General features: G+C 36.7%; 1 protein-coding gene across 1 annotated transcript in view; it reads right to left on the bottom strand.

The window, feature by feature from the left end:
* Nucleotides 1-26885, bottom strand: part of TMTC2 (transmembrane O-mannosyltransferase targeting cadherins 2) — a 236016-nt gene that overhangs the window by 32497 nt on the left and 176634 nt on the right. The window contains exons 8-9 of the mRNA XM_058023162.1: nt 24225-24346; nt 10641-10722 (exon numbers count right to left, since the gene is read on the bottom strand). Of these exons, the coding sequence (XP_057879145.1) occupies nt 10641-10722; nt 24225-24346 (204 nt within the window). The remainder of the gene's footprint in view (nt 1-10640; nt 10723-24224; nt 24347-26885) is intronic.

A 26885-nucleotide genomic window follows, 5' to 3' on the forward strand; every position in this document is an offset into this window, starting at 1 on the left:
AGGGCAAGTGCTAGATTCTGCACCCTGGATGTACAAACAGACTGTGGAATGAGATGCTGGAAAACAGCAACATGGAAAGGGACCCAGGGGTCCTGCCAGATGGCAAGTTAAACATGAGTCACAGTACCATGGCATTGTGAGCCAGTTGAGAGAGGTGATTTTCCCACTCTACTCTGCAGTGGTTTGATCTCACCTTGAATATTGTGTGCAGTTTTGGGCACCATAACATAAGAAGGTTATGAACCTATTAGAGAGCATCCCGAGGAGGGCTGCTGATCAAAGATTTCCTAAATTGCATGGGCTACAAATAAAAGATGCTGCAACTTTTTCAGTCTAGTGAAAAAGTCAATACCTGAGATTACAGATGCATGGTAAGTTGCCCCCTGCCAGTATCCAAGCACTCACACAGGGTGAGGGGAGAAAACAGAAGAGCAAAACCAGGAAAATCTCTGCATCAAGATCAAGGCAGTTTAACATGGGGAAGAAAAAAAACCAAAAACATATTAACAGAGCAAACAGCAAAGTGAAGGACATTTCTCACAGGAAGAGCGATGCTCAGCCAGTTTCCAAACAAAGCCACCTCAGAAGCCAAAACCCTTCTTGTTTCTCTACCCCACTTTTTATTGCTGAACATGATGTTATATGGACTGTTATATCTATCTCTTTGGCCAGCTCAGGTCAGCTGTCCAAGCTATGTTCCCTCCCAAAAAGAGAAAGCTTTGACACTGCTCAAATACTATTCAGCAGCAGCCAAAACATTGATGTGTGTTATCAAGGCTGCTATGAAGTTAACACTATCACAGCCAGAACCAGTACAAGGTGGAAACTTTCAGCTGAAAATTGATTTGCCAAGTTCTCCTGAAAGGCAGACTAATTTTACTCACACATCTCAATTTAATTTAAAACACCTAAATAGAAAAATACTGTTTTGAAAACATTAGCTGCCATTCCTTTTGATCTTATACACTAAATTCAAGAATGTTTTGAAAACATTGGCTGTCATTTCTTTTAATCTTATATACAAGAATGAGCTGGATTGGCAGTTTACTGCTGTGCTTTCTTCATTATAAAACAGACTTCTGAACCTTTCCTGTCAAAGCCATAAGGAGGTTTTCCCAAGAGAAGAGCACTAGCAGGGTGTAATATTGGCAAGGTGTTGAAGGTGGATTAGAAGGTATGACCTGCAAGCCCCTGCATCCAGGAACCACTTGTGTGGGTCTAAATTTATATATAGGATTTTATTCTCTGACAAGCAGCTGGCAAACCTCATGATTTATGAGATACTGCCCAACAACACATAGAGAGCTTACTTATTGCAGGTGTCACGATTCCAGCTCTTGCCAACAACATAAATTATGGTAGCCTGACTGTTTTTTGGAATCACAACAGCTTTTGAGAAAACAGCTCCAAATACCACACTTTCCTATCTAGAGGAAAGAATATTTTTCATTACTCTTCTTCTAAACTGTAAGTGGGAAATCCATAGTCCAGGAAAAAAAGTGAGTTTCAGAAACACTATTCTTTGGCTGGAATGCCGCAATTTAGAATAAATTTTTCCACATTTCTTGCTAGACAGCACAGGTATAAGAGCAAATGTGTAGTCAAGAGTTGTTAAAGACCTTTGATAGCAGAGAACTGATTCAATATTTCACAACCCTCTTAGTAATTTTTTCCAACACTATCTAAGAATCAGAACTAGCATTAAAGCTGCTGAAATCTGTACCTGCAGCCTTGACCAAATTTACTTTTCATTGCAAACCATCAACAGTGGTTCTGAGTCTTTATTTGACCAAAAGCTTTTGGGGCAATATATGCAATCTACTGAAAAGTGAGATATCAGTATGTACGTAATTCAAACAAGAACAAAATATTTCCAGTTCCCAGAAACTGAAAAGAATAGTTTATTTTCATCTTTTATCAATTTTTTAAAAGTATCCATCCACATAAATGAAAGCCCCTATAGCTCTCTATCCTGAATAATTGTGTCTCTAAAACAATCCTGAACATCTGTAAAGAATTTGTTAAGATATGCGCCATCAACAATTTAAAAGCTATACATCTGAACTGGTAGCTCTGCTGCTTTATTGTAACAATAAAGGTATTAATTGGTTGGGACCTTCCTCTGTGTAAAAATCTTCTATGTTCAGAGCACAAAGCCATTAGTGTGTTCCCCTAGAATGGGCTTAACTATTCCTTGCAGGCACCACAATTCTTGATTTAAGTAGATAAAAGTGCAATTTGCTTAATTTACTAGATAAAAGTGCCATTTGCACCAATCTTTTAGTTGAAACGTTCCCTCTTTTGCTCACTGGCAAACATACAAAGGTACTTGTCCCAGAACACAGTAAATTTCTAAAATAGCTCATCCAGCCGGTGTTGCTTTTGAAAAGCACTACCTTGAATGTTCTCAGAATGCTGCTGTTTCTGCATTGACTCAGGTTGCCATGACAGGCTTGTGGGATGATAGCTTTAGTAATCCAAGCAAAACTGAGTAAACTACCTTTTAAATAATAACGAAAAAACTTCCAATGCCATCCTAACTGGAATTTGCTTCTTTTAATACACATTTCTCACCAAGTCTTCTGCTTCTTATCCTCTTCAAAAGAGTTTTTTACTTCTACAACATGAAAAGTGGCTCTGCCAAGATTCAACTGTAAAATTTGTTTGTAGTAAACTTCACTAGAAGCTCTTTCAGCACAATCAACATCGAGGATTGGAAGCTGAATATCTGCTGGTTCTTCCAAAGCATTTCAAGTTCCAACAGAAATCAGCAGAAAGAGTGGATTTTGGCTGACTCAATGCATTGTGTCGTGTCTGATGCAGACGATGTCTTGAGAGCAGAATTATATTTTCAGTGGCAGAACCATCACTGCAGTTACTATCAACTTCAGCTCAGCTGCAGCAATGCAGAGCTAAAGAGCTGATGCAACCAGAGTTTTCAAAATGGAAAATTTAAATTGCATTCAGTAGAAGAAATGAGGAGGGATCTTATCTCCAAGTTGATTTCCAAAGTATTTCAGGTGACGAATCTCAAGATGCAAAGCTGTCATTGTTGTCTTACTGTAAAACTTTCGTACCTTCTTTGTGAACTCTCAAGGGTAGCTCTTCATGGCCAGCTGAATTCTCCCTCCTTGCCACAGCACCATCAGCTGACTCCAACACTCTCTCAACTAGCCAGCCCATGTTTTCATATAAAACACTCAGCCTCATTGGATATACCTATGGCCTATTAAGGGCAGGCCTGTTCCTAATCCTTGGCAATTAGTACAGCTGCAACTCTTCAGGGGTGAGATTGTCTTTAGCACTATCCCTTATTCTCCTACAATCCATGCTCCCACACAAAGTCAACAGACATGACCTAATGTAACTGCTTCCTTTAGGAGATCAAAAACAGATTCACTGGCTGTGAAGGAGCAGCTCCCAAAGCAAGGGTATGTTTGATTAAATATCCTGCTTTTCCAGGCCTGTTTAGAATATTTTTTGCTGAATGTGGAAGATGTGATAGGAGAAACAAAGGCAACTTATATCACAATCATGTAAATGGTAGCAGCATTTCAATTCTTGTTGCTCCTTGTATCCCATTCCATCTCAATCGAAAGGTGTACTCTTGATTTCTTGCTGAAGGACTTCTGGAGACTTTCTCCCTTTAATTAGTTCCCATAGAGAAAATTCTTCCATGCAAATAAAATATAATGAAACACTAAGCAAGTCAGTGGGTGCTGCAATGTCATTATATGCACTGGCTTGGAAAATACTTTTTTTATTGGTCCTTTCTTTGTCTGAAAAAGCTATCTGTTGCAATTGTGCTAAATATACCACTGGATGTCATTCAGAGCATGATCACAGACAAGAGAGAAAAAATTAACTAGTAAACCTTTGGGACTTGATAACTGAACCTGTGACCACATCTGGATCATTGGAAGCTCTCACTAAACCAAAAGATTAATGATGAAAATATATACTACAGAGGATCTCATGATTTACAAATACTGAGTAAGATCCTGAACTCTGTATCATTTCCCAGACACCTGATGATGTATAAGGTTTGGAAATGTAAAATTTGGCTGAAAAAGAACTATCCAGATGCACTTTCATAGCAGCTTCATGCTATCTCTACAAATATCCCCATGAGACAATACTCATAGGTCAAAACATATGACCATTAGCAAAGAAGCCCCCAGCATTGTTTGTGCCACAAAACCTCCAGCCACAAAGCCTCCCGCCTTTTCATATTCATTTTTCCATCCCTACAGAAATGCTACATATTGGCAATATGGAAGAAGCATACAGACACATTTCTAACCCTGTCTCAGGTCCGCACTATCTATATCACATCTTTTGAGCAGTCTAGTGTATTGTGCTGATGAAGCAGAATACAACCATGTATAAGAGATGTCAGAATGATTAGATTTAAGGCTAAACCCAAGGGAAGAGCCAGAAGCATGGAAATTCCATAGCATTTCAGGTCAGTGACCTAGCTTGTTTAGAAATACTCTGCTGCATTCCACTTGAGTGATTGGTTCTAAAGGGTGTTTGGAAAAAATAGTTATTATAGTGGTCTGTAATAATCTTCTTTTAATGTTGTGTGATAAGAGTAGCCTAGAGTGAAGAAAGGACCTAAATTTGGTTGATTGTCCTGAACAGCTCAGTTTTTGTCCTCAGTTTGGAAGTAAGAAATACTGTTGGTTAGTAGTAGCTACAGATTTTCCTAAAGTTTGTAGAGAGAGTTCTGGGAGCAGAAAGGTCAACAGCTTAATGAAGTCTTTCTGCAAGACACTTACATCTTCCTGCTACAGGTGTAGGAATCCTGTCTGCTTGGAATGACGTTCATTGATATTGCAGGAGCAGATATAAGCCACAGTCCAAAGTCAGGACCCTGGTTTGATGGCACATGGTATGATAAAGACAGAGACCCCCTTTCTCCAAAGAGCACATATGTTCAATGAGTATGTATTATTTGACTAGCATAAACCAGTTTATAGTTTCGCTACAAAGTCACTGTATACCAATGATGGGATTTCCCAAAGATCTAAAATGGGAAAGCCTCTGTCATTGGCAGAAAGGTTCACAAGTGCATAATGGGAAGTGACTTGGTGATGGACATACTATATCTGGTTCACTTTGACCCTGCCTCATTAAGGGATTTAATTTCTCAATACAAAATCATCATGTAGCATCTGGGGTTCCCAAAGCAGATCTATGCACTTTTATTTATCATTTGGTATATATTGCATTTAGCTAACCTGTTAGCCAGAAACAGGATAATCCATTCACCTGGATTTATGGCTTGCGAAGTTTTATTAATTTCATTGACAAAAGTGAACACTGACCTACCTAAGGACTAGTGTGACATTTCTACCATCCACATAAAACTCTTCTAAACCTCAATCTAAGCAGAAACATCAAAGAAAAAAAAAAGTCATACCTGTAAATATATAAAAATTCTCCCACTCACTAATACATGTAAGCCAGACTGAAAAAAAATGGTGCTTGAAAACTCGCTGCTATCATATTTCAATGAAATATACTTTGATCCTTAAACCACAGCAATTCCAAACCATTTTCAGGCTGTGACATAGGAGTGGTAAAGCAGCCATCTTTGGAAGTAAGACAAATGTAAAGTGCTCATAAATTTAGGTGAAAATTTAGGCATTAAAAAGGGGTAAGAGCCCTTTGCAGAAACAGTGATTAGAAAGATGATGATGAAATTGAAAAACAATAAAAAAGGCAGTTAAGAAGTTAAATATGCTTAAAAAGAAACAGATAATGTAAGAAAACCTATAAAAACAACTCCTAATTAATCACAAATTCAAAAGTGAAAGACAATATAAAAACAAAAGTGTATTTGGGAATATGTTAATCTGTTCTTAGTTCAATGAGGGCATAGCTAATACACTTCAGTTTTGTGTAATCTGAAAGTCTTTTTTTGTTTTACACCTCTAACTGGGAATGCACTTAAAAAGGCAAATGATCAATGTGAACTGCCAAATTAAGTGAATGCATAATTATTATAATGAGAATAATCCATTTTTATAATGAAAAAGGAATCTTTAAACAATTTAGGCTTATTAGAAACAATGTATTATTCAAAGGAAACTATTTTAAAAGGAGGTGTCAACAGCTATTAATAAAACAGAGTTAATTTGATCATCCTGTTGGGTTCTAGACTTTTCTATTCCAACAAAGCCATTACAAATATAAGGGAGAAGGGACCTCTACAAACATTTATCTTGAAATTTTACTCCTTCTTTGTCTCTTTGCTTTATTCCCCACTCCATTTTCATCATTTTGGAGAAAGGCCACTATATGCAAGTTAAGAGGCATATAGGCAAAACCTATTTTTAGCCAACAAGAAAAATGAACTGCACTTTAGTGGTTTTTGGGGGGTTTGCTGGTTTGGGGTTTTTTGGGTGGTTGTTTTTTTTCTTTTTTTTTTTTTTTGTGGGGGTTTTTTGCTTTTTTTTTTATTTTTTTTGCTTGGTGGGGTTTTTATGATTATTGTTTTTTACTTTTGTTTTTAAACAGCAAATTATAAATAAAATAATACTCTTGGAGATAAACTCTTTATATAATAAATATCACTGTGGATTTATGGTGTTTTTCATTTAAGGAAAAGCTAGTACAGAAAGCTTCAACAATTCCAAACTCCTCAATTACACTGCATCCTACTTACTGAAGTATTATTTATTATTTTTTTTTTTTTAGAAAAGATGAGCACATAAGTATGTCACTGTTTGAAATGCACCTCATCTCTGTGCACTGACAGATTTTATACATAATCTTTCTTCAGCTTCTCCTGAGATAGGCTCAATGCAGACAGAAATAGAGACCTTTATCTCCTTTGTCATACATCCAAATCCTATATCCAAAATTACACAGTCTCTGAGCCTTAAGAGCACTTGTCTGACCTGACCAAACATCCCTATGTTGGGCACATCTGTTGACAAATTTGATGTACTGATTCTTTAGATGACATTATGTTCTTAAAATATTTAGAAGACAGTTCCTTTTAACTTGTTTAGTTCATAGGTACCTCTTTGAGGTTTCTCAGACAGACACTTAGATTCACCCCTTTCATTTCATCGAGGCAAGTAGCTCAGTATCAAGAATCAATAGTCCATGGAGACCACTTCAATTATGTCATAAATCTGTTGATAACCAACATTACCAAGATCTTGCAGGATTCAAAATGGCCTACTTGAGTTAAATGTTCAAAGTAGAGAGGGATGCATGACTGCCAATATCTTGAGTAAATGTGGGTGTGTCAGTTTGAAGAAAACTTCCCCACAAAAAGAAATGGAAATATAAAAACAAATAAATATTAAGTTTGACCTCTTTTAGTCACAAATGTTCATTCTAGGCAATCTTTAGAAAATGTGTATTAAAAATATCCAATTAAAAGTCTCAAATCTTACAGAAGCATACAAACTCAGTATCCAAAAAAATTCCTCTAGTTTTCTAGCTCAAAAATGTGTATATTGTGAAAAAAAAAGTATTGGCGCTTCTTCATTCACCTTTTCTTCTTCCTGATTCATGAGAATTTTCTCTCTTCCATCTGTGAGGTGTAGCGTACTGTGCACCTGAGCAGCTTGTAGCAAATCACTCATCAACCCTCATGTATTTGTGAGATGTATTGGTTTTGCACCAAGTTCAGATGTTCAGATAACTGACATATGAGAGGGAGAAAGCAAGAAGGGCAAAAGAAAGGTGGTCAGGTGAGCAGCAGCCTGCATTTCCATCTGAGAGGGGACTAGAAAAAAAGCCGCTTCCCCTTATGTCCAATGAAGTGGCATCCTGACAGCAGTCTACAGGGATTTATATATCTTCAGCTTTTGCACTATTTTTCCCTTCAGACATCTTCAAACATAATGAGTCTGGGAAACACTGCCTAAAACTTAAATCCCCTTAATCCCAAAGTCAGCCAAGTACCTATAGAAAACTAATTGTAATGCCAGCTTGAGCAGAGAAACATGCTGTGGTGGTATCTTTCAAGGAGAAACCATGAAACTGTTCCACTCCCTCCAAATTTTCATGTGATTAAGTAAGCTGCCTCCTGCACCAAGTCACACCTAAAAATAGCTTTGGCTTGCGGCTTGAATTAAAGCACATTATAATACAAAGGTAAGCCTCTTAAAAGATACAGCACATTGACAGTTTTTCTCATAGCTCCAAGAAAAGTCCAGAAGGTTAGAAGTCAAAAAGAACATCTGCACAACCTTGAAGCAAAAATTATAATTGCATGCAATCCACGTGCACTTGGAAGAAAATCTTCAGTCCATTTATTCCTGCTACTCCATCAACACCCCGTCACGTGCCAGCTGACCACTCTTTTCATTTTGCTGCTTTGTGAAGTATGTGTTTTTTTAGGACTGATGCCAACTACTTTATTCTCTCATCTCAACATCTTCATGCTGAGGAAAAAAAGCAATCTCTAAGATTTACATGCAAAATATGGATGTATTTCCTCAGGATGAAGAATGTACCTGTGACGAGGTGCTGGAACAAATTAATGAGATAGAGAGGTAAAGCCTGAAGTGTTCACTGAGATTCCAATGGATTATTTGGAATGCCCCTGGTAACACACAGAACATAGCCCTCGTTATTATAGAAATAGGTGGAAAAGAGAAGAGAAATAAAGCAAGGAAGAAAAGAAAGAAAAAGCAAGGGTAATTTAGTTTGCATTTTATAAAGTTCTGTGCCCAAAGCGACAAGGATTTGAGACCAGCTGTACTACACAGACACAAGAGCCAAGCAGAAGTAGACCATACCTTCCTCATAGCTACTTTGATATAAAAGTAGAATAACATCAGTGAACCAGTGAGGTGATCAGAAGTTATATTGTGAAAAGATTTCACACGCATTCAGAAGAGCTCTCTGGGTATAATGCTCCAAGACCTAGTGGCTGTTAAAGAGAATCTTCTTGTGTCTGTTGCCCTTCAGCAATCATTTCACTATGCTGTTATTCCAAACACTGACTGCATTTTACCCTTCTGTCCTAATCTGTTGAGTAGAACCTGGCTTATGTTGATTATCACCTCTGTACAACGACAGAATCCACTTTTTGAACCTGGTACACCATAAAGGAAAAGTTTTCCCATGTTTTTAGGGAATAATCTTAATTAGGAAATAACACACCACGTTAATATTGTAATCTGGTAATAAAGAAGTCAATATCTCAGACATGAATGATGATTTGAATAACCATGCTTTTAGTTTATAGGATACTTGAAAATGGGACAGAGGGAATATTGCAGGAAAGGACAAGCAAGTTGATGAGTAATGAGTGAAAAAGAAAAAAAGTTCTAGACAAATAATAAAATACACTAAATCCTAACATCATTTGCTGAGATGGACTGTTGAGACCAGCCACTGAATTTGTATGCAAAGATTTCTTAATAATTGAGGACAGCTTTCTTAGTAACAAAAGCTGGAAGGGGTTTGAGTGGGATTTCAAGAAACCATCAGCTGTAACTTTTACTCATTGATTTGAGATATACACGATACTCACATCCAATTGAAATAATGAGGTTTACAAGCACAAATATCCCTATCATCTTTACTTGTACAGGCATAAAGAGAAGACAAGTCTTTAAACTGCAATGTTTCATAATGCAAAATAATGCAGCACTGAGCTACATTAATTTAAATACAATGACATGTTCTAAGTCCAAAGGTTGATTCTAGGAATCTAACATACAGAATTTCATACTGCATAGGACCAATGATACAACATATGAGCAATTCAAAGATATCACAGAGTAAAAACATGGTTACTATGTGAGATTTATTTTCCCTCTTACCCACTCATTTTTATTTTTATTTATTTTACCAGTAAGAACAGAAGAGAAATGAAAATAATATACAAAGATATGTATATATATAGTGTGCTTTGTACTTCCTTACCTTCTTCCTAAACTAAGACAAAACTTACAAAGTGCTTTCTGTGTTCCAACTGGCACAACATAGCCCACATTTTAAGATTTATCCATTATCAGCTTTAAAATATATTGAGAATTAGTCTATAAAGATAAATATTTTTGGTTCCCTGAGACTAAACACATCTGGAAGTGTTTTTTGCACATCTAGCAAAAACAACCCAAAGTTACAAAGATACCTCAAATTAACTGTGTGCTTTATGCAACATGCATGGTGTGAAAGGAAAGATACAGCCAACTTGTCAAAACCTTTTGTAATACTTAGCCATTTCAAGCCAAGAAGGTGGTGGGAAGGAGGTAGATGTAAGGCCTGTAAGACACTTCAATATACAGAACTCACACACACTAAAGTAAAATTTCTGATTGCCCACCCACCAACAATCAGTGAAGTCAGGCCAAAACTGTTAACAATAATATTCCAGGCCATGAAACTTTGACATATGGCAATAGTCACCTTTGCTCTTTCCCAGAGAGGCAGCAATACTGAAATTCCTCTCATAGTAGGAAAGCTAAGCAAAATATGAAAATCTTCACCTCCCCCTCTACAGTGATGGAAAAATGGCAATGAAGTAATATATGGTAGATTAGTTTCTTTCCTTTTAAAGAAGATATTTTGCCAGAAGAACTTCTCAAATTTTTAATCACTTGGAGAGATTAACAGCAAGCCTGGAATACATGTTGAAATCCTATCTATCTGAAACATACCATAATGCATGTAGCAGTTTCCTTTGGTGGGATCCAGCTGAATAGCCTTCATGAAGTACTTCTCTGCCTCACTCTTGCGTCCCTAAAAAAAAAAAAAACAGGTGTGAAATTATTTTAACAGTGTGTCACCCTGGACAATCCTGTCCTGTAAAAATTTCAAAATTTCAGGCACTGCTGAAAAACAACTACTATTATCACTAGGCTTTAAACCAAAATAATACAAATGCTTAAGTGCTACAGTAAGTTCTGTGGTCAGCTACTTTATGGTGCAGATCTCCAGACTGAGGAAGAAAGGTATCCAACCTCATCAATGTCCAAGAAGTAAGGAACTGGTAGAAACATATTGCAAAAAGTATTGTAAAGGGCTTTGGAGTGCATATCAGTTCCATGCTACTTTTCTGGATAAGAATTACACTTACCCAAGCTAAAATCAGAGAGAAACTCGGACAGAACGTTAGTCATGCTCTTAAAAAAAAAGTCAGTGTGGGGTGGGGGAGGGAAGGCATGTTATGGTTCCATGAAATTAAAGAATCCTAGAAGTTCTCATGTTGGAAAGGACCCATAAATATCATTCACTCCCACTCCCTGCTCCTCACAGGACTACCTAAAACCACATGACCAAGTGTTTTCCAGATACTTCTTGAGCTCTGACAGGATGGGTGCTGTAACCACTTCCCAGTGACCTTTGCAGTGAAAAACCTTTGCCTAATATCCATTCTAAATGTCCCCTGATGCAGCTCCATTTCTTTGCCTTGTATCTTAAATAACACTATATACACAGCCAAAGGTAAAGTTACCACAAAGGAAAGTAAATAAATAGAAAGTATTTTAGGGTTTAATGTTGAAAGTTAAAAAAAAATGTATTTCTGATTTTAATATGAGAAGTCGGATTTTATCAGAAATCAATTCTGAAAACCATAAAACAGCTGTAATAGAAACAGAAATTTTTAAAGACAATGGTTAAAGGTACGACAATTGGTCAGGGAAAAAAAAAACCCCAAAACCAACCAAACTAAGCCCAACAGAACTGATAAAAAGAATAAACTGGTAAAAAGAATAGACATATTATGAGACAGAGATTTCCTTATCACTAGAATCACCAATTCACTATACTCCCATTATGGTATAGAAGAGCCAGAGCAGATCCATTAGTGGCCATTATTCTTTGAAAAACAGTGATATTGGATTAGTCTAGTCTGATACTCAAACACAAATCACTTTCACATATTCAGTAAGACACCTGTGACCTGTTTATCCCTATCCCCACAAAATTAGCTGCTGTGGTTTGTGCTATAAAATAGGCAGCCTGCAGAATAAAGAACAGTTAAGCTTAACCCCTGTGCAAGAAAGGCATTGTGGTCTGCACCTCTCAAGTTGCCTTGAGTGTGATTTCACAGATACAACCATATAGGCCTTCTCAAGTTTTGTGGTCTGGAAACAGACATGGCACACATCCTGCACTATCCCACAAGTTAACATAGGAATAATAATGAGGTCTGTTCATGATTACAGCTGCTTTAGATTCTCAGTATTTCCCTCAGGGGTCTTAGAGACAATAAAATAGAGTGAAGGAAGTTGTACAGCACACCAAAAACCATATGAAGACCAGGTTCCACCAAAACCAACACAGAGGTCACATTTCAAGAGAGCATCCTGGCAGAGATACGAGCAGGCTTACCATTTACAGGACTCTAGTTTCACAGAATCAATGTTCATCGGGGTAAGAATTCAGCCTTTTTATTTAGTGACCTTTCTTTGGTACACCCATATTCCTTAAAGCCAAATCCATATGGCACAAGGTTCCTATCAACCAAATGGTGCAATTGCATGTCAGAGTACACTATCTTATACTGCAGTGGCCCATCCTGCTTTATAAAAATACCCAAACCACGAGCAACAAAATAACAAAGCCATAAAGAAAAATCCCAAAGCAAAAAACCATAGGACACATAACCCAGACTGATTTTTCCTCTTTTACTAGTGCAGTAGTGACATTTATATATATATATATATATATATATATATATATTACAATTTTTTTAAATAGCATGTAACTATAGTTAAGAACAAAAAATGATGAAAAAAATCATCAATTTAAGCAACTGGCAGGGTGTGGTGATAATCGAACACTCAATTTTTCACATTTAAGTCTAAGGCTGGCAATTTCTGGTCTGGCAAAAGTTACAATGGCTTATCTAAAGTCTAGCTTTGAGGCTTCAAAATGAGAGGCACTAAGCATATGTATCATTAATACTGAGAGAAAGAACATCTACAGATTTTGCATAATTGCCTTTTTTAACAGACCAACATTAATTAGTTTTAGCTGGTTGCACTTTGTGTCTATTTCTAGAATATCAAAGCACAGTTCATTGAATACAGTCACAAAATTGTAGCTTCTACCTACAGAATTAGAAGGCCACAAACATTTGTCAAACATGATTAATTTTTATTTACTATAATCACCAAAAATACATGACTGCTCTACACTTTTTGGCACTTTCCAAATGGCATACTGCACTCAAGTTCAGGCTAGTCAGGAGACCTACAATACACAGTGATGACAGGTGCCAGCATACATAACATCAAAAGAACTGTGCTATTTACAGGCTCAAATGGTCATTTCACAGATAAAGGGGAGAAAAAGCTTTAATTATATCCATCAATACGTAAAGTTATCTGATTAAAAACAATCAACAAAAGCTCTATTTGCTCATGCTGAACCATCACTTTCATTTATCCACATTTGACAAAAATTATTTTAAAAAATTAATAAAAGTGTTTTCTTGCAGACTGGCATTGTGAGGAACCTTGCACCACACCAGCTAAAATGTCCTTTTAATGCAGTCTACTGCTAAAATGTCAATACCTCAGCATAGATTTAATACACATTACTTTTTGTGACAAAATATATAAAATACAACCACTTGACAGAATCAGGCTAGTTCACAATTAAAACTTAGTATTTATCAACTTGTTTCAATTATCCAATATACATCTTAACCGCCCACCAGAATGCAGACACTGTGCAGTTTGCTTGACAGTAATCCTGTCACTGCTCCTTTCCCCCTGTATGTTTTCAGTGTTAAATAAAACAGATGGTGTAAGGGCATAAAATGATAACTTTTAAAGAAAATCCAAATAATTGTTTAAACAGCTGAAAACGACTGATTTGGGACAGGAAGGCATTTGGTGTGCATGCTCACTGTTACATGTATTGACCCACACAAAGGCAGGAATTGAGAGCCACTGGTAACCTCCCAGTTTCCAGCAGCAGGGTTTGCAGTCATATATGCATAATTACATGCTCTGGCAATTTTACAAAGCAAAAAATCCTAAGTTTACAACAGCATGATAGCAGACTTATTTGAAGGGTAAAGAAGTTATTAATAAATTTTAATGAAAATACTTGACAGCCCTGAGGATTAATAATGGGATAGCAAATACCTTTCTCCTCCTGGTCACCAGTTTACACTGAGTCCAGGTCAGGAGCTAATGAAAAGGTGCTCTATGACAGCTACTGGTCTGCTCTGGAGAAATGAGTGGGTGGTCCCAGCCCAAGCCCTAATGGAGATCCTCTGCACAGAGGTACTGGCATATTTATGGCTTTTCAGAGACTAACAGTGCAGAGACTAACAAGAAAGAATCATAAAACAATCAGTGCCAACCTCCTTGCTGAAGAAAAGAACTTGAACATGATGAAGACACTTTAATAATTGATTTGGAACACTGGCTGATATTTGCCTTACTGCATCTGGACCTAAAGCATATAATGAGGACAAGCTTCCTGGAGTTTTCCATTAATAAAGAAAACACCAGTCCCCCTCTCCCCTGTCTCACTCCCAAATATAGATGAATTGCCCCTGCTTACCATCTTCCAGCAATATCAAGAAATTAAAAATGAAAAAAAAAATTAAAACTGCAGGTAAGTAATACAGGGCTCTTATAACCTAACACATAAGTTCGTCCTGGCTTTCAGAAATACCTCACTCTCCACAGATAACACAGACTCTAAATCAGAATGGCTGGGTGCTTGCAGTTTTGGAAGACAAACTGTTAATTGTTTAAATATGATTTCAGGAACTTGATTTTTAAGACCAGTTCTTTGCAGCGGACTGCAAGAGATTTTTTATTTTGTTGGTTGCTCCTTCCCTAGAGACCAAAACAATATATCTGTGCTTGCTAATATGGTCAGACATACAGCTTTCCTACAAATGAAATTTAAATTTTTGTTATGATTACCAAAACAAGTGAAAGAAAGCCAGCTAAGGGCAGTTTGTTCATTAGTAGAAGACTGTATTTATTCCTAAAATATTAAAAAGCTGAGGACAAAACTAGCATTTCGATATCCACCCCAATTTTTTTTCCTTACTTTTCCTGTTAACTCTGCCAAATTCATGTTGAGGCAGCTGTTGTACTTCAGGCTGCTGGAGGCCCAGGGACCCTGCAACGGTAGTAAAACTGGGAAAGACTAATACAGCTGAGCAGCTCTGAATAACCCTCCTGTGGAAACTATGATGACACAGTGGCAACCAGTAAGGTGGTTCAACAAATTAGGTGGTCTCTGCAATTTAAACCAACTTTATATGACATAAATATTCATCATTCTTCAAAACTTAGGAGGGTTTCACCAGTAGGACACAGACTTCATTCTTCAATATAGTTTTACCAACTTTAACTGGTAATAGAGTGATTGCATAAAGAACTTAATTTATGCTACAAATGCAGTTGACTGTCACTCTCCACATCTGTTTTGTTTGGGTTTTTTTTGGCTAGCATTCACATTTTTAATAAAACAGATTGAATTATGAAAAGATTTATTAATGGAAGTTTGATTAAAATGTGCACATTGATAGAGAAAAACAAGTATTATGTTACATGCTTTTTTTCTTCCTCTCTAGAACACTTTAAAGTCACAGACTATTCAGTGATAGTAAAAAGTTTGAACTGAACCGGTAACTTCCTTTCCATGTTTCTTTAAGTTATTGCAGACGTGCATATCCTCTTTCATAACCAGTTCCTTTTGCCTCACAAAAGTTGGGAGGCAAAACTCAAATTGTGTGACACTGAGTAAATGAGTAACACATTCTTCAAATGTTTTTACTTAGCTGGACTAATGAAACAGGAACTATAGCATTGCACCTTATAATGATGTCATGGACACAGGCAAGCTCGCCACCCCAGGTCTAAATATCAGTAGTTCAAAAACAACTTTAATATTTAGCATTTAGTAGCTAAAGGGATCCTTTTTTTTTCCTTCATTTTGATGTTATTTCTAACTCTTCTCTCTTCACTCTGAATTACAACACAAATATCTTGTACCATAATTTGTATGTGAAATGCTAGACCAACTGAAATATACAGGACTTGGATTATTAACATCAAAGATCTAAAATTTATCTCAGTTTCTATCCTTCCTGTGCAGTCAGGAGACAAATCCTACCTTTTCATCTCATCTTTATTAAAATAAAATAGTAACAATCAAACATGGCAGAGAAGCCATCTCAGTGTATGGGAGCATGAACTGGACCGCTCTGGAGGAAATTACACTATAAATCTTTATCTACCAATTCAAAATAATTCACCATTTATTAAATTTTATAATAAATGTGGAGCAACTTTCTGGTTGTTGTCCAGTGTGACACATAACTTGGTCATGACTAACATTCTCCTCCCCAGTCTTTTCACTGGACCAGGGCCCTCACATGCACAATCCCATACATTGCATACTGCATGCACAACCCAGTATATAACCTCGTTGCTTTTGGAAATAAGCCTTGGTAGAATCAAGAACATCCAACCTCTTGTAGTTTCATCTTCTATTTGCACCTTATGAGGTTAAATTTCATCTTAATATATAACATTAGCCCTCCTTCAAACACATGCAGAATTTTTTTGACTAAAAATCCATCTACTAGCTTCACTGAGATACTACCGAAGTCAGTGTGATTCTTCTGTGAGCCAAGGTTAATTGAGAGTAACAAACTGTGTTCTTGAGTATACATCTGCAGTGACAATTAAAGGCACGATAACCAGAGGGTTGAGATTGAAGCAGTGCCCATTGACTTTGGTGGGAATTTACCGGACCTTAAGCATTTTGGAATGTGACACGACTGCATACGAACAGACACACAGATCTAGAAATTAAAGCACAGCTCAAAACTTCATTGACTTGGGACATGACTGAGACACACTACTAAGATGGTATTTTTTCAAGTATTATGTATCAAAATCAATAATATATTAAAGTTATTTGACATCCATTTTCTTGGTTTATGTGTCTCCTATCACCAAAATCATTCTTTTTCTATTAAAAGTATTCAAACCAATACAGAAATGTAGGCATAAATTTTTTTCCCCTTGGAGGATTTTTTATTTGGTTGTTCTGTTGTGGTGGGTTTTTTTGTTTGGTGGTATTTTTAAATTGTGTATCTATTTTTAGTGTTTCTTTTGGGGTAACTTTAAGTCTAGAATTTACTTCATTACATCACTGTTGGAACCAAGAAATATTGTGTAAAGTCTTAAGTAAACTTTTAATGAACAGATTTCATTCTATACCTTGTGATTTATTTACTGTCTAGACCCCTATTGAAATACTCACTTCAGTCATTAAGCTTTGACCATGTTGTATTAAAAATATGTAATTAAATGTGAAGTAAATTTCCAGGTTATCTGTTCAGTCTTAAACCACATTTTATATTTTCTGATAAAGAAATGTATTAATATCTACTCACATTTCACTGGCCAGTGAGTAGAATATAAATTCAGTATTTTCACATGCTGTCTTCACGGAGTCCTGTGAATTTCTCTAAGCTAAATCAGGCCTATTTTTTCACAATTCCTAACAAAATTACTATGCACAGCGTAACTACAGCAGTTTTATTCAACCATGTAATAAAATAAAAGAGACCTCTCTTTTGGTGCATTAGAACTAGATGATTTTTAAGGTTGCTTCCAAACCCAAAGCAGGCTGTGATTCTTTCATGAAAGCTGTTCACTCTGTGTCAGTGATGTTCTCTGTAACAAGCTTTAAATTTATGTTGAGTAAAGTGAGAAGTTTAGGGCTCCCTCTTTCCTGTCTACAGGAAGTTAGAAACACGATAACAAAGATGAGATCCCTGAAGGGGGTTACTGAGGGGTTACATGCCTAAATACCTGTTCCAGAGTCATTTATGAACTAGACAGATATGGTATATTTAAATGAAAATATTCTGTTTTACAATTAATTCTATTACAGCTGGCATGCAGCCTAACACATGTCCTAAGGGGACTGGAACGTATATCTATGGATGCAATACTTCTGGCACACAGCCAGCCTCTGAAGAAATACAAGCTCAATAGATGTCAGCTATTGAAATTTCTGTAGTTCGGAAATCCTGTCATTCAGACTGGATGTGTTAAAGCTCCAGATACACCAGATAACCAAACCTTTTTAAAAAGAGCCTGCATTTCTGAAGTCAGTAAACCTGATTTTCCCCGCTGAAGAGGAAAACCCCTTCCTTCTAGGCACTACAAGTGAATTGCTTGTAAGCTGGAAACAAAAATGAAAACAACTCACATTTTGCAAACTCAGAACTAAATACAAACTGTGCACATATCAATTTTAACCCCCAAGATATTTCAAGCGTCAAGAAAGCTCATAGTGTCTATGCCAGGCTCCAAAGACAAACTAATAAAAGACAGAAAAACAGTAATGGCTATTGGTTGGCTTAACTTGATTTCTCAGGCAAGGCATTCTCATGGATTCAGTGTCATTTTTATATTGTCATGCTGTGACTTTACCTGAAATATCCAATTTTCACTTTAAAAAAAAGTCTTCCTAGAAGCAGTACTAACAGCCAAGGGATATGGTTTCCCAAAATGAAATACCAAAGAGTTTTCCTGATCTAATTAAATTGACCTGTTCAGAAAATGCCTTTTCACTAACTAAAGATTTCTCTATGTGTAGGCATTTATTGGCCCCCTAGGTATTACTGAAAATATTTTTGTTTGCTTTAAATGAGTTGATTACTGACAGAAGAAACTGTTCTGGAAGATCATGACTAGATTTAACAGAGCATTTCAATTTGCTATTTCTTAGACAGTCATGATTCTTTTGACATCATGACTGTTCTCCCTCATTCCTGCATTCTTCCCATTCGTGTAAATCTAGAGAGACAGAAAAAAAGTAGCAATGAACCAGTGACATTAAAGATGACAATATGACACATTTTTCCAACAGAAATGCAAATTTCCTTTCTGTGCTGAAACACCAGCAGCGAGTAATTACAGGAAATGTACATGTTGAATTAATCTATTAATCTACACCATTCTCCTTTTCCCCTAAAGTCCCATGCTTTTCTGGTTTTCCTATCTTCCATGTATTTTCATGTTTTCATGTATTTATATTTATTTTGAGATGACAGTCAAGCACTACACCAATTACTGAATACAGTAGGATATTTGATTGCAACACTCTGAGTAATTTCACAACTAACCAAAAATGTCAGGATATCTCACTGGACTTCTGTTTGTCAGAAGCATAAGCAACAATCAACTACAGAAAAAACACAGTCACTTACTGAGGAGCAATTATCTCTAAACTTAAGAAAAGTACTAAACTTCAACATTGATACTTGAATGTCATAATCGTGTTACTTTTAATCCAAAACACTGCCTGTGTCTATCATGTCTATGACTGCCTTTTCCTAATCCTCATTTGAAGAAAATATTTTAAAATAAAATATTTTATATTACAGAGAATCTTTAGGATTATTATTACTGAATTTAATACTTGGAGTTCTGTCAGCAAAATTTTACAAGGCAAAGTAAATTTTTCTCACAGCATTTTGGGGGATTTTCCAATCCAGTAAAAAATAGGAGATTAACAGCACTGTGTGGAGCCATGTTAAATGCAAAAAAACACCGTGCAATTTCTTGAAGAGAAATATAGCAAAGCCTGTAATTCCTAGAGGTGACACACTAAATGTTACAAGATGATGCTGACCCTAAGAATTTTAGCAATTAGTGCCACTACTGCAAACTATGCAGGGTCATTTGTGGGCTCAACTTCACTCAAAACAGACAGAACAAAACTTGAAAACATTTATTTGTAATTGAAATAAAGCTTCTCAGACTAGCATGCTACTGTAATGATCAACCACTGACTGATGGCAGAAGCCAGACATTATGAGGGAGGGTTTCTTAGTCTTCTCTTTAGGACTACTAAAGTGAGAAGAAGAAAAAAAAATTAAAAGCCTTACTTGCAAATTATTTTTTTTAGCAAGACAGCCAATGCCTTCTCTTCTAGAAGGTCTGTTCATATAATGGAAAACAAATTACAATACATGCTCAAGGCATCACCTAGCACTGTCATTTTTGACAGACTCATTTTTATCCTAAAGCTGAGAGCCTTGCAATTTTAAAGTCTTTCAAAAAATTATGCTTTTCTTTGTAATATAGAAATAAAATATCTAAGCAAGGGATGAGGCTCAGATGCTGTGGTACAAAGCTACTAGAAGATTGGCTATGTTAACTAACGTGTCACATTGAAAAATAAATTCCTCACTATTTAAGCATCTTAAGTTACAGGCATGAAAAGCACATAATGCTAAAGCACTACAGTTCTAAACACCTACATGTCGTTTCAAAAATATAAAAGAAGGACAAACCTAAGCCCCAGACAACTGGCTATTTTCCAATTATTCAAGTAACTGAGCTACTAATCATGATTTTCAACCACTATATTATGCTGTCCTAGCATATTTTCAAGAAAATTGTAGCTTAGTGAGCTGTAATTCTTAGATATATACATATAACATGACCTAATCTAGGAGCTAGGAAATTCTTGTAACTTATGATATTAGGTACCAAGATTGTAAATTCATTAGCTATTCCTCTGGAGCTCTTAAGCTGGTCTGTTTTTCCTGCATATACAGCAGCATGCCCAAGTCCATTTGGGCATTACTTGTATCTTTTCCAGCCTAAATGATTCTCTGATTCCGTGTGATGCTGCTTTCAGTAAGATTAATACTGGCAACAGACTTGAGAAGGCAGAAAAGCTGAGGCTAAAATTAAGCCACTTCATTGGAATCAAAGTAAGGAAATAAAACATAGCTGAATTTGTGAACTTTACAGGTCTGTCTTTACTAGGGGGTTTTATATTAGAATTGCCTTAGGCTGGAATTTAGGAACTTGCCTGGAAATTACCTCCTCTCCTCCCTTACACCCCTAATTTCACTGACAGAGAAATCTCCTATCTATATTAGCACCTACATCCACCTTTCACTACATCAGCAATCTCACATTTCTCTCCTAGAAAAGAGACACAGAGAAGTGTTATTAACAGTTTTGTCACAGTACCTATATTCAGAAACGGGTTTGTAAAAAGTTCAAAAGTTTGATTCCAACAGAAGACAGCAAAGAAGCCTCTAACACATCTCTAACATCCAAAAACTAACTGAAGTAGGCTTTTCTCTTTCCTAAATTTACAGGCTGTGAGAAAATTATCATTAACCCAGGCAGGAAAATAGAAGAATAAATCACAGTGGTAGCTCATGTTGGGATTGGGCTGAAATAACTATACTAAAGGGAGCAGCTCTAATCTGAATCCCAAGGAAGTTTGTGAAGAATTCCAGGAAGCATGTCAGTTACAGCAATTATGTATTTGTGATGGGAACTAATCCTAGGACAGTTCAGTATGCCAGAAACTGGACACAATTCATTTTGTGAATTACTGAGCAGACAGTAACCTGCAAAACTGATTAAGTGACCAAAATGGAGAGAAAAACCACATATTTTACTGCCAAATCTCTTCATCCATTTTTGTGTTGAATATTTTTTCAGAACTGTAGCTCAAAGAACTAATTGGAATTAATGCAAATTTTCAGTAAATCAAAGAAAAGGGAACTTTATCTTGCATTAATGAAGTAACCATCAGAAAAATATTGTGCCATCTGTAAATACTTTGTTATCATAGTGTTCTTTGCTATATGTTTATAAATCCTGAAAGTCAACAGGACACCAGCATCAACTTTTCAGCTTACATTGCTGTCAATGGAAGGGACATCAAACCTATCTGTACATATTGCCATGAATATGAGAAGCAACAGTAATAAAGACAAAAGTGTCAAGAAATAATAACAAACAAATGTGAGGAGAATGGACTACAATTATGGCACAGAGCAAGTATAGGAAAACAAGTGTGTGTATAGAAAGGAAAGGTATTTTATTTCCTATCATTGTGCAGTATTCAGGGTTCAAAGCTGTATACAGTTCTTCTCCTTGCTGAGGCATGTTCTTCCACAGCTCAGATGCTCAAGGCACAATCCACACCACACATATCTTCATTTATATCCCCAGAGAAATGCAAACAGTTCAATTCTACTATTAGGACTCATGCAGATTTTTCATTGTTTCCTTCCAGAAGTTGGGATACTAACATTAAATTTTAATTCTATACCTGCAGTTTCACAATGAGGGGACAGAATTAAGAAAAAATAAAGTAGTGGCTCACAATGTTTGTACACTTCTGGGATTTGGGGATTTAGTTATTTTGAAGAAAACTGTGAGACCTTGTTTCCCAGAATCACTGCAAGACTTTCCCTAACAGACCTCATATTTCATACATGCAGCAGTCGAAAAAATCAACCAGAGAACTACTGGAGTAGGGGGGTGTCTGTACATAACAAAAAAACCAACCAAACAAAAAGAAATTTGGATTTTATTAAGAAAACTTTTTACTTCCTCTCCTCGCCAGGACAGGGTTAATTTTTGCAGTAGCCAAAAGGGGGCATGGCCAGGACCCAGAGGTTATTCTAATAAACACCTCCCCATCCAGGAAAGGGGGAAAGGGGTCACTTCTGGATCGAGGACCATGGTGGCACAGTCGGGTTTTGCCAGGGGTTGGTGAGTTGTGACCATTCCCATGCGAACTGTTTGCCTCCCTCATACACTTTGTTATTAATATTGTTGCTATTACTATTCATTTTATTATTTTATTACTGTTTGCAGTAAATTGTTCTTGTTTCAGCTCATGATCTTTACCTTTTGTGCCTCCAATTCTCCTCTCCACGCTGTGGCAGCAGGAGGCAGAGGGAATAGTGAGAGAGCAGCATGTGGTTTGGAGTGTTACAGTGGGAACACTAAATTGGGAAATACTATTCCTAAACCACAACACCTCCCCACAGCAATTCCAATAAATTAGCACTTTTGTGTCAAAGATCTCCTAAGAAGAAGCCAGTAACACTGACTTTCTGCTATTATTCTTAGGTCCAATATACAAAGATATCTGCTAGAAAAGCAAGATAAATAAGGAAATCTTCCTGTACAACCTATTTGTAGTTCTATTCTAGAAGGCGGCAAACAATGGGTGCACATATTTGTCAATATCCCAGCAATTTTAACTGGAAATTGCTCAAAAAAAAAGCCTTTCCAGGACATGGAACTGACAGCCAATGGGGATATAACACTACCACCCCGACTTCCATTTCACGTTAAAACCCTCCCTTTCATGCACCTTTTAAAACTCTGCATTCAATATTAGATAGTTACACAGACCGATTTTTAAGTCTTTCAAACCATGTTGTCACCTGTTACTCATACAGAAAACTTATGTTGTAATTCCTTCCCCTTTTCCAAATTCAGATACTTTTAAAGCAGTAATGGATCTCCTGAAATTAATCATCTTGTGTTCCACAATAAGACATTTTTTGCTTGAAGACTGGACAGCACAATCAAGACCACAGAAAAAAGTTTATCACCAGGTGAATAGTTGAGGAACTTTCAATGGAGGAATATTCAGACTGAGGCACAGGGACTCAATAACCATGAAGAGGTGTATCAGTAGAGCATAGGAAGCAAATATGAACCCATGAAGGTAAACAAGGAAACCAAACGTAGAACAGATAAAAATGAAAGAAAAATGGGAAGGAGAAATGAAAAACAAATGAAAAACAGTTTAAAAACAGAACTATTTGAATTAATAAAATAGAAATCCATTTCATTTTCAAAATGTGTGAACATCAAAGACGGACTGGCACTTTGCTATAACTATCAAAGGGGGTTAGTTTAGCTGGAGCCACAAGGACACCGGCAGCCAAAAGTTAAGTAAATTTTACAGAAATAAAGAAGTCCAACTCTTCTGATTTTTTAGAACTAGCTCTTCATAGTTCAGCAGTTCCTTTCACATGCTCAAAGAGATACTCCTAAAGAAGTGCAAATTCAAAGCACAAGATGTTATTCACAAAGTATAGGTGACACCCAGCCATAGGCTGCTCCAACAGCTCTGAGTCAAACACTGAATATCTCACAGAATAATTCCATTACTTGTCATCCAAAGAACTTACAAAGGCTTTATCAAGAGAACTCCGTACTGTGCTTTACAAAGTTCCTGTGCCACTACAACGGGTTTTTTTCCAGCACAGAGTTGGTACTACCTCAAGAATCGAGGCAATGTCTCACAAAAAAATCCAAAAAACAATGCTGTCAAAGTCCTTAATTAAAAGGAATAACTGAAACAGTGTGACAAACAGGCAATAAGCAATTTTCAGGACAAAGCTCTCCCATTCCTTTACCTAACCTACCGAAAGGAGGTGCTGATAAACTCACCGTCAGGGCCAGCAGTTTTCCATAGGTGAGGTGGGCTGGGATGTGGTCGCTCTTGGATCGCAGTGACTCCACGTACCAGTGCTCTGCTTCAGGCAGCCGGCTCATTCTCATATAGGCTTCTCCTGCAGGGTCGAGCAAATGCTAGTGAGAATGCCACAAATTTCTCAAGATTTCCATAATTTATCATATAATTTTCTATGTTTTAATTGTGCAGAGAGCTAGAAAAAGGCAAAGTGATTTGAACACTTGCAACCACACTCACACACAAAAAACCCTGGAGAAACTTGAGCGAGGAGATTAAGTTAAGGCCTTATTAGGGCTGAAATAGCCTAGCTGAGATGAAAACTATTGTTGGAAAAGAATTGCCAGAGAGAGCACCACTTGCTAAGATTTAGTCAAAAGTCTCAAAGTAACAGAAATCTTACCTCATCTACTTTAGAAAAGCTACTCCTTTTCCATTGGTCTACATTGCAAAGCATGGAATAGCAGGGAGAACATGGAAATGTTTGCATTTAATCATAATAACTCAAGAACCAAAAACTAGGTTAGTAGAAGACAATAGTCCTGAAAGTATATCGATGGGAGGGGCAAGTTGTTAAAAAAACTAATCTCTGAATGCAGCTATATTTGGTCATCTTCCACAACTTCTTTAAATTAAAACATAGCATCTATTAGTTTAAAATTGCTAATCTTACGAAGTCACATACAAAATGACAAACTGGACATTTTTCAAGGTGAAATCCTTTACAATGAGAGGCTGAGGCGGGGAATGTTAAAGAGCAATATATGAATGGGATGCTATATATTTATATATATATTATATTGTATATTAGCGTTAGATAACTGTAGTCATGAAGTTTCTGCGAAAGAGTTTAGCATACACAGCAAGAAAGTCTCTTTCTTCAATCTTTGCTTCAATGTTTGCTTCTTGAAGAAGCAAACAAATTTCTCAAAGGTTGGAAACAATCAATATGAAACAAGTATGTAGAGGTGAAGAATAACAGCTTTCAGATTAACTCTCCTTTCACGAGGACTCTGGATATAAATGTGCCCTTTCCTGGATCAATGACAACCTGAAAATGCCACTTGAAGATTCAGGATTTCATCCTCCCAGCAGCTGGTCCATTTCTAATAAATGAATAAGTATCTTCCAAAACTTAGGAAGACACAGGTTATCAAATGCTACTCCTGGAGGATCAAAAGACTACACCTGACCCAAGTAAAGATCAGCTAAGGCTGCCTCCAGGTGAGTTACAGCCTCCAGTTCTGCATTTCATGGAAATTAATAACTGTGAAGGTACCAGGGAGACAGAGGAACCAAAGTTCTTTAATCAAGAATTGAAGTCAACTACCACACCCTCAAAACTTGGACACAAAGATTGTCAAAGAGGAAAAATAACTCATAGCATGGGAGCTACTTTTATCTCTTTATCTTGAATATTTACAGAGGCTGTGGAAGATTTTCTTCATAAAAGAAAATTGGATAAGGCCAAGTCAGATTTTTTTTTATGTCTTTGTCCCCAGAGGAGAAGGACACCAGGCAAAATGTGGCAAGTCAGTTTTGAGTTTCAGGAGTTAGGGCATGGTGCATGCAAAATGATCAAACTTCAGATCACAGATAAAATAAGCATGATGTAGAGACAGAAGTCATGCTAAGCCAAGGTTAAGAGAAACCAACATGATTGTTAACAAACAGACTTTTTTCAAACAAGCCTGCTGTATTTAGAGGCTTGCATCTCTGTCTGGGAAAATAGTCTACTTGTTCTAAATCAAAGTTCTACATTGAGCATTTCATACTCATGCACTGGTCTGGATATCAGATATCCAGAAGCACTTTGGTAATTCTGCTGCTGTTTAGGGCCAAAAAGACAGAACAATTTCCTGCAAAAAATTCCAGGCTAAATTTAAAAAAAAAAAAGTCCAAACAGGTAAGAAATCCCAAAAGAACATGAACATCACATTCAGTGACAGTAACATCATGTGATCTTTTCACTATGTCAGCAGTCACAAGTAAGTGACCCAACAATATACTTTATCTGCACAAAACAAGGCCATTAAGTGTAGAAAGGACGGAAGAAGCCATAAGTCAAGCTTTATGTTCCCCTCAACTCCTCTCCCAAGCTGCATGCTTTAATGTAGAATGTTTAATTACTTGATTGCATACTATTTCTCCCAGAGCCCCCTGCTTCATTAGCATACAGGAAATGAGGAATCCATATTGTCCTTTTCTTTAAGTGGAAAATTCACCCCAACCTGTTACAGCTTGGCAGAGTTTCAAGTAATTAACAACAAGATGCTTTAAGAGTAATGTAAGCAGACATAAGTGATGGAGCTATTATCTGTGGGTAGTAAAGGCTGAATGCACTGCCAAATATCAAATGGATCCAAGGTTCTTATCTATCTTTCATGATGGATTCTGATATAAGAAGAGATTTAAAACCTTAGAGTACTTGAAAATTCAATTTTTAATAGGTTTTAAGAGCTCAATGAGTTCACAAACTAAACTCCTAAAACTTTGAGGATATTTTGGGGGAGGGGAACCTATAAACAAAGCTACAATATGTCAATCTTCAATATAAACATCAAAGAAAGAAACTGTTAAGAACTGCAAAGAAAGAAACTGTATTTCCCTGAACCTCACAGATGAAAACTGGGAGGAGC

Source organism: Melospiza georgiana, chromosome 4, assembly GCF_028018845.1.
Source record: "Melospiza georgiana isolate bMelGeo1 chromosome 4, bMelGeo1.pri, whole genome shotgun sequence".
Taxonomy (NCBI): Eukaryota; Metazoa; Chordata; class Aves; order Passeriformes; family Passerellidae; genus Melospiza; species Melospiza georgiana.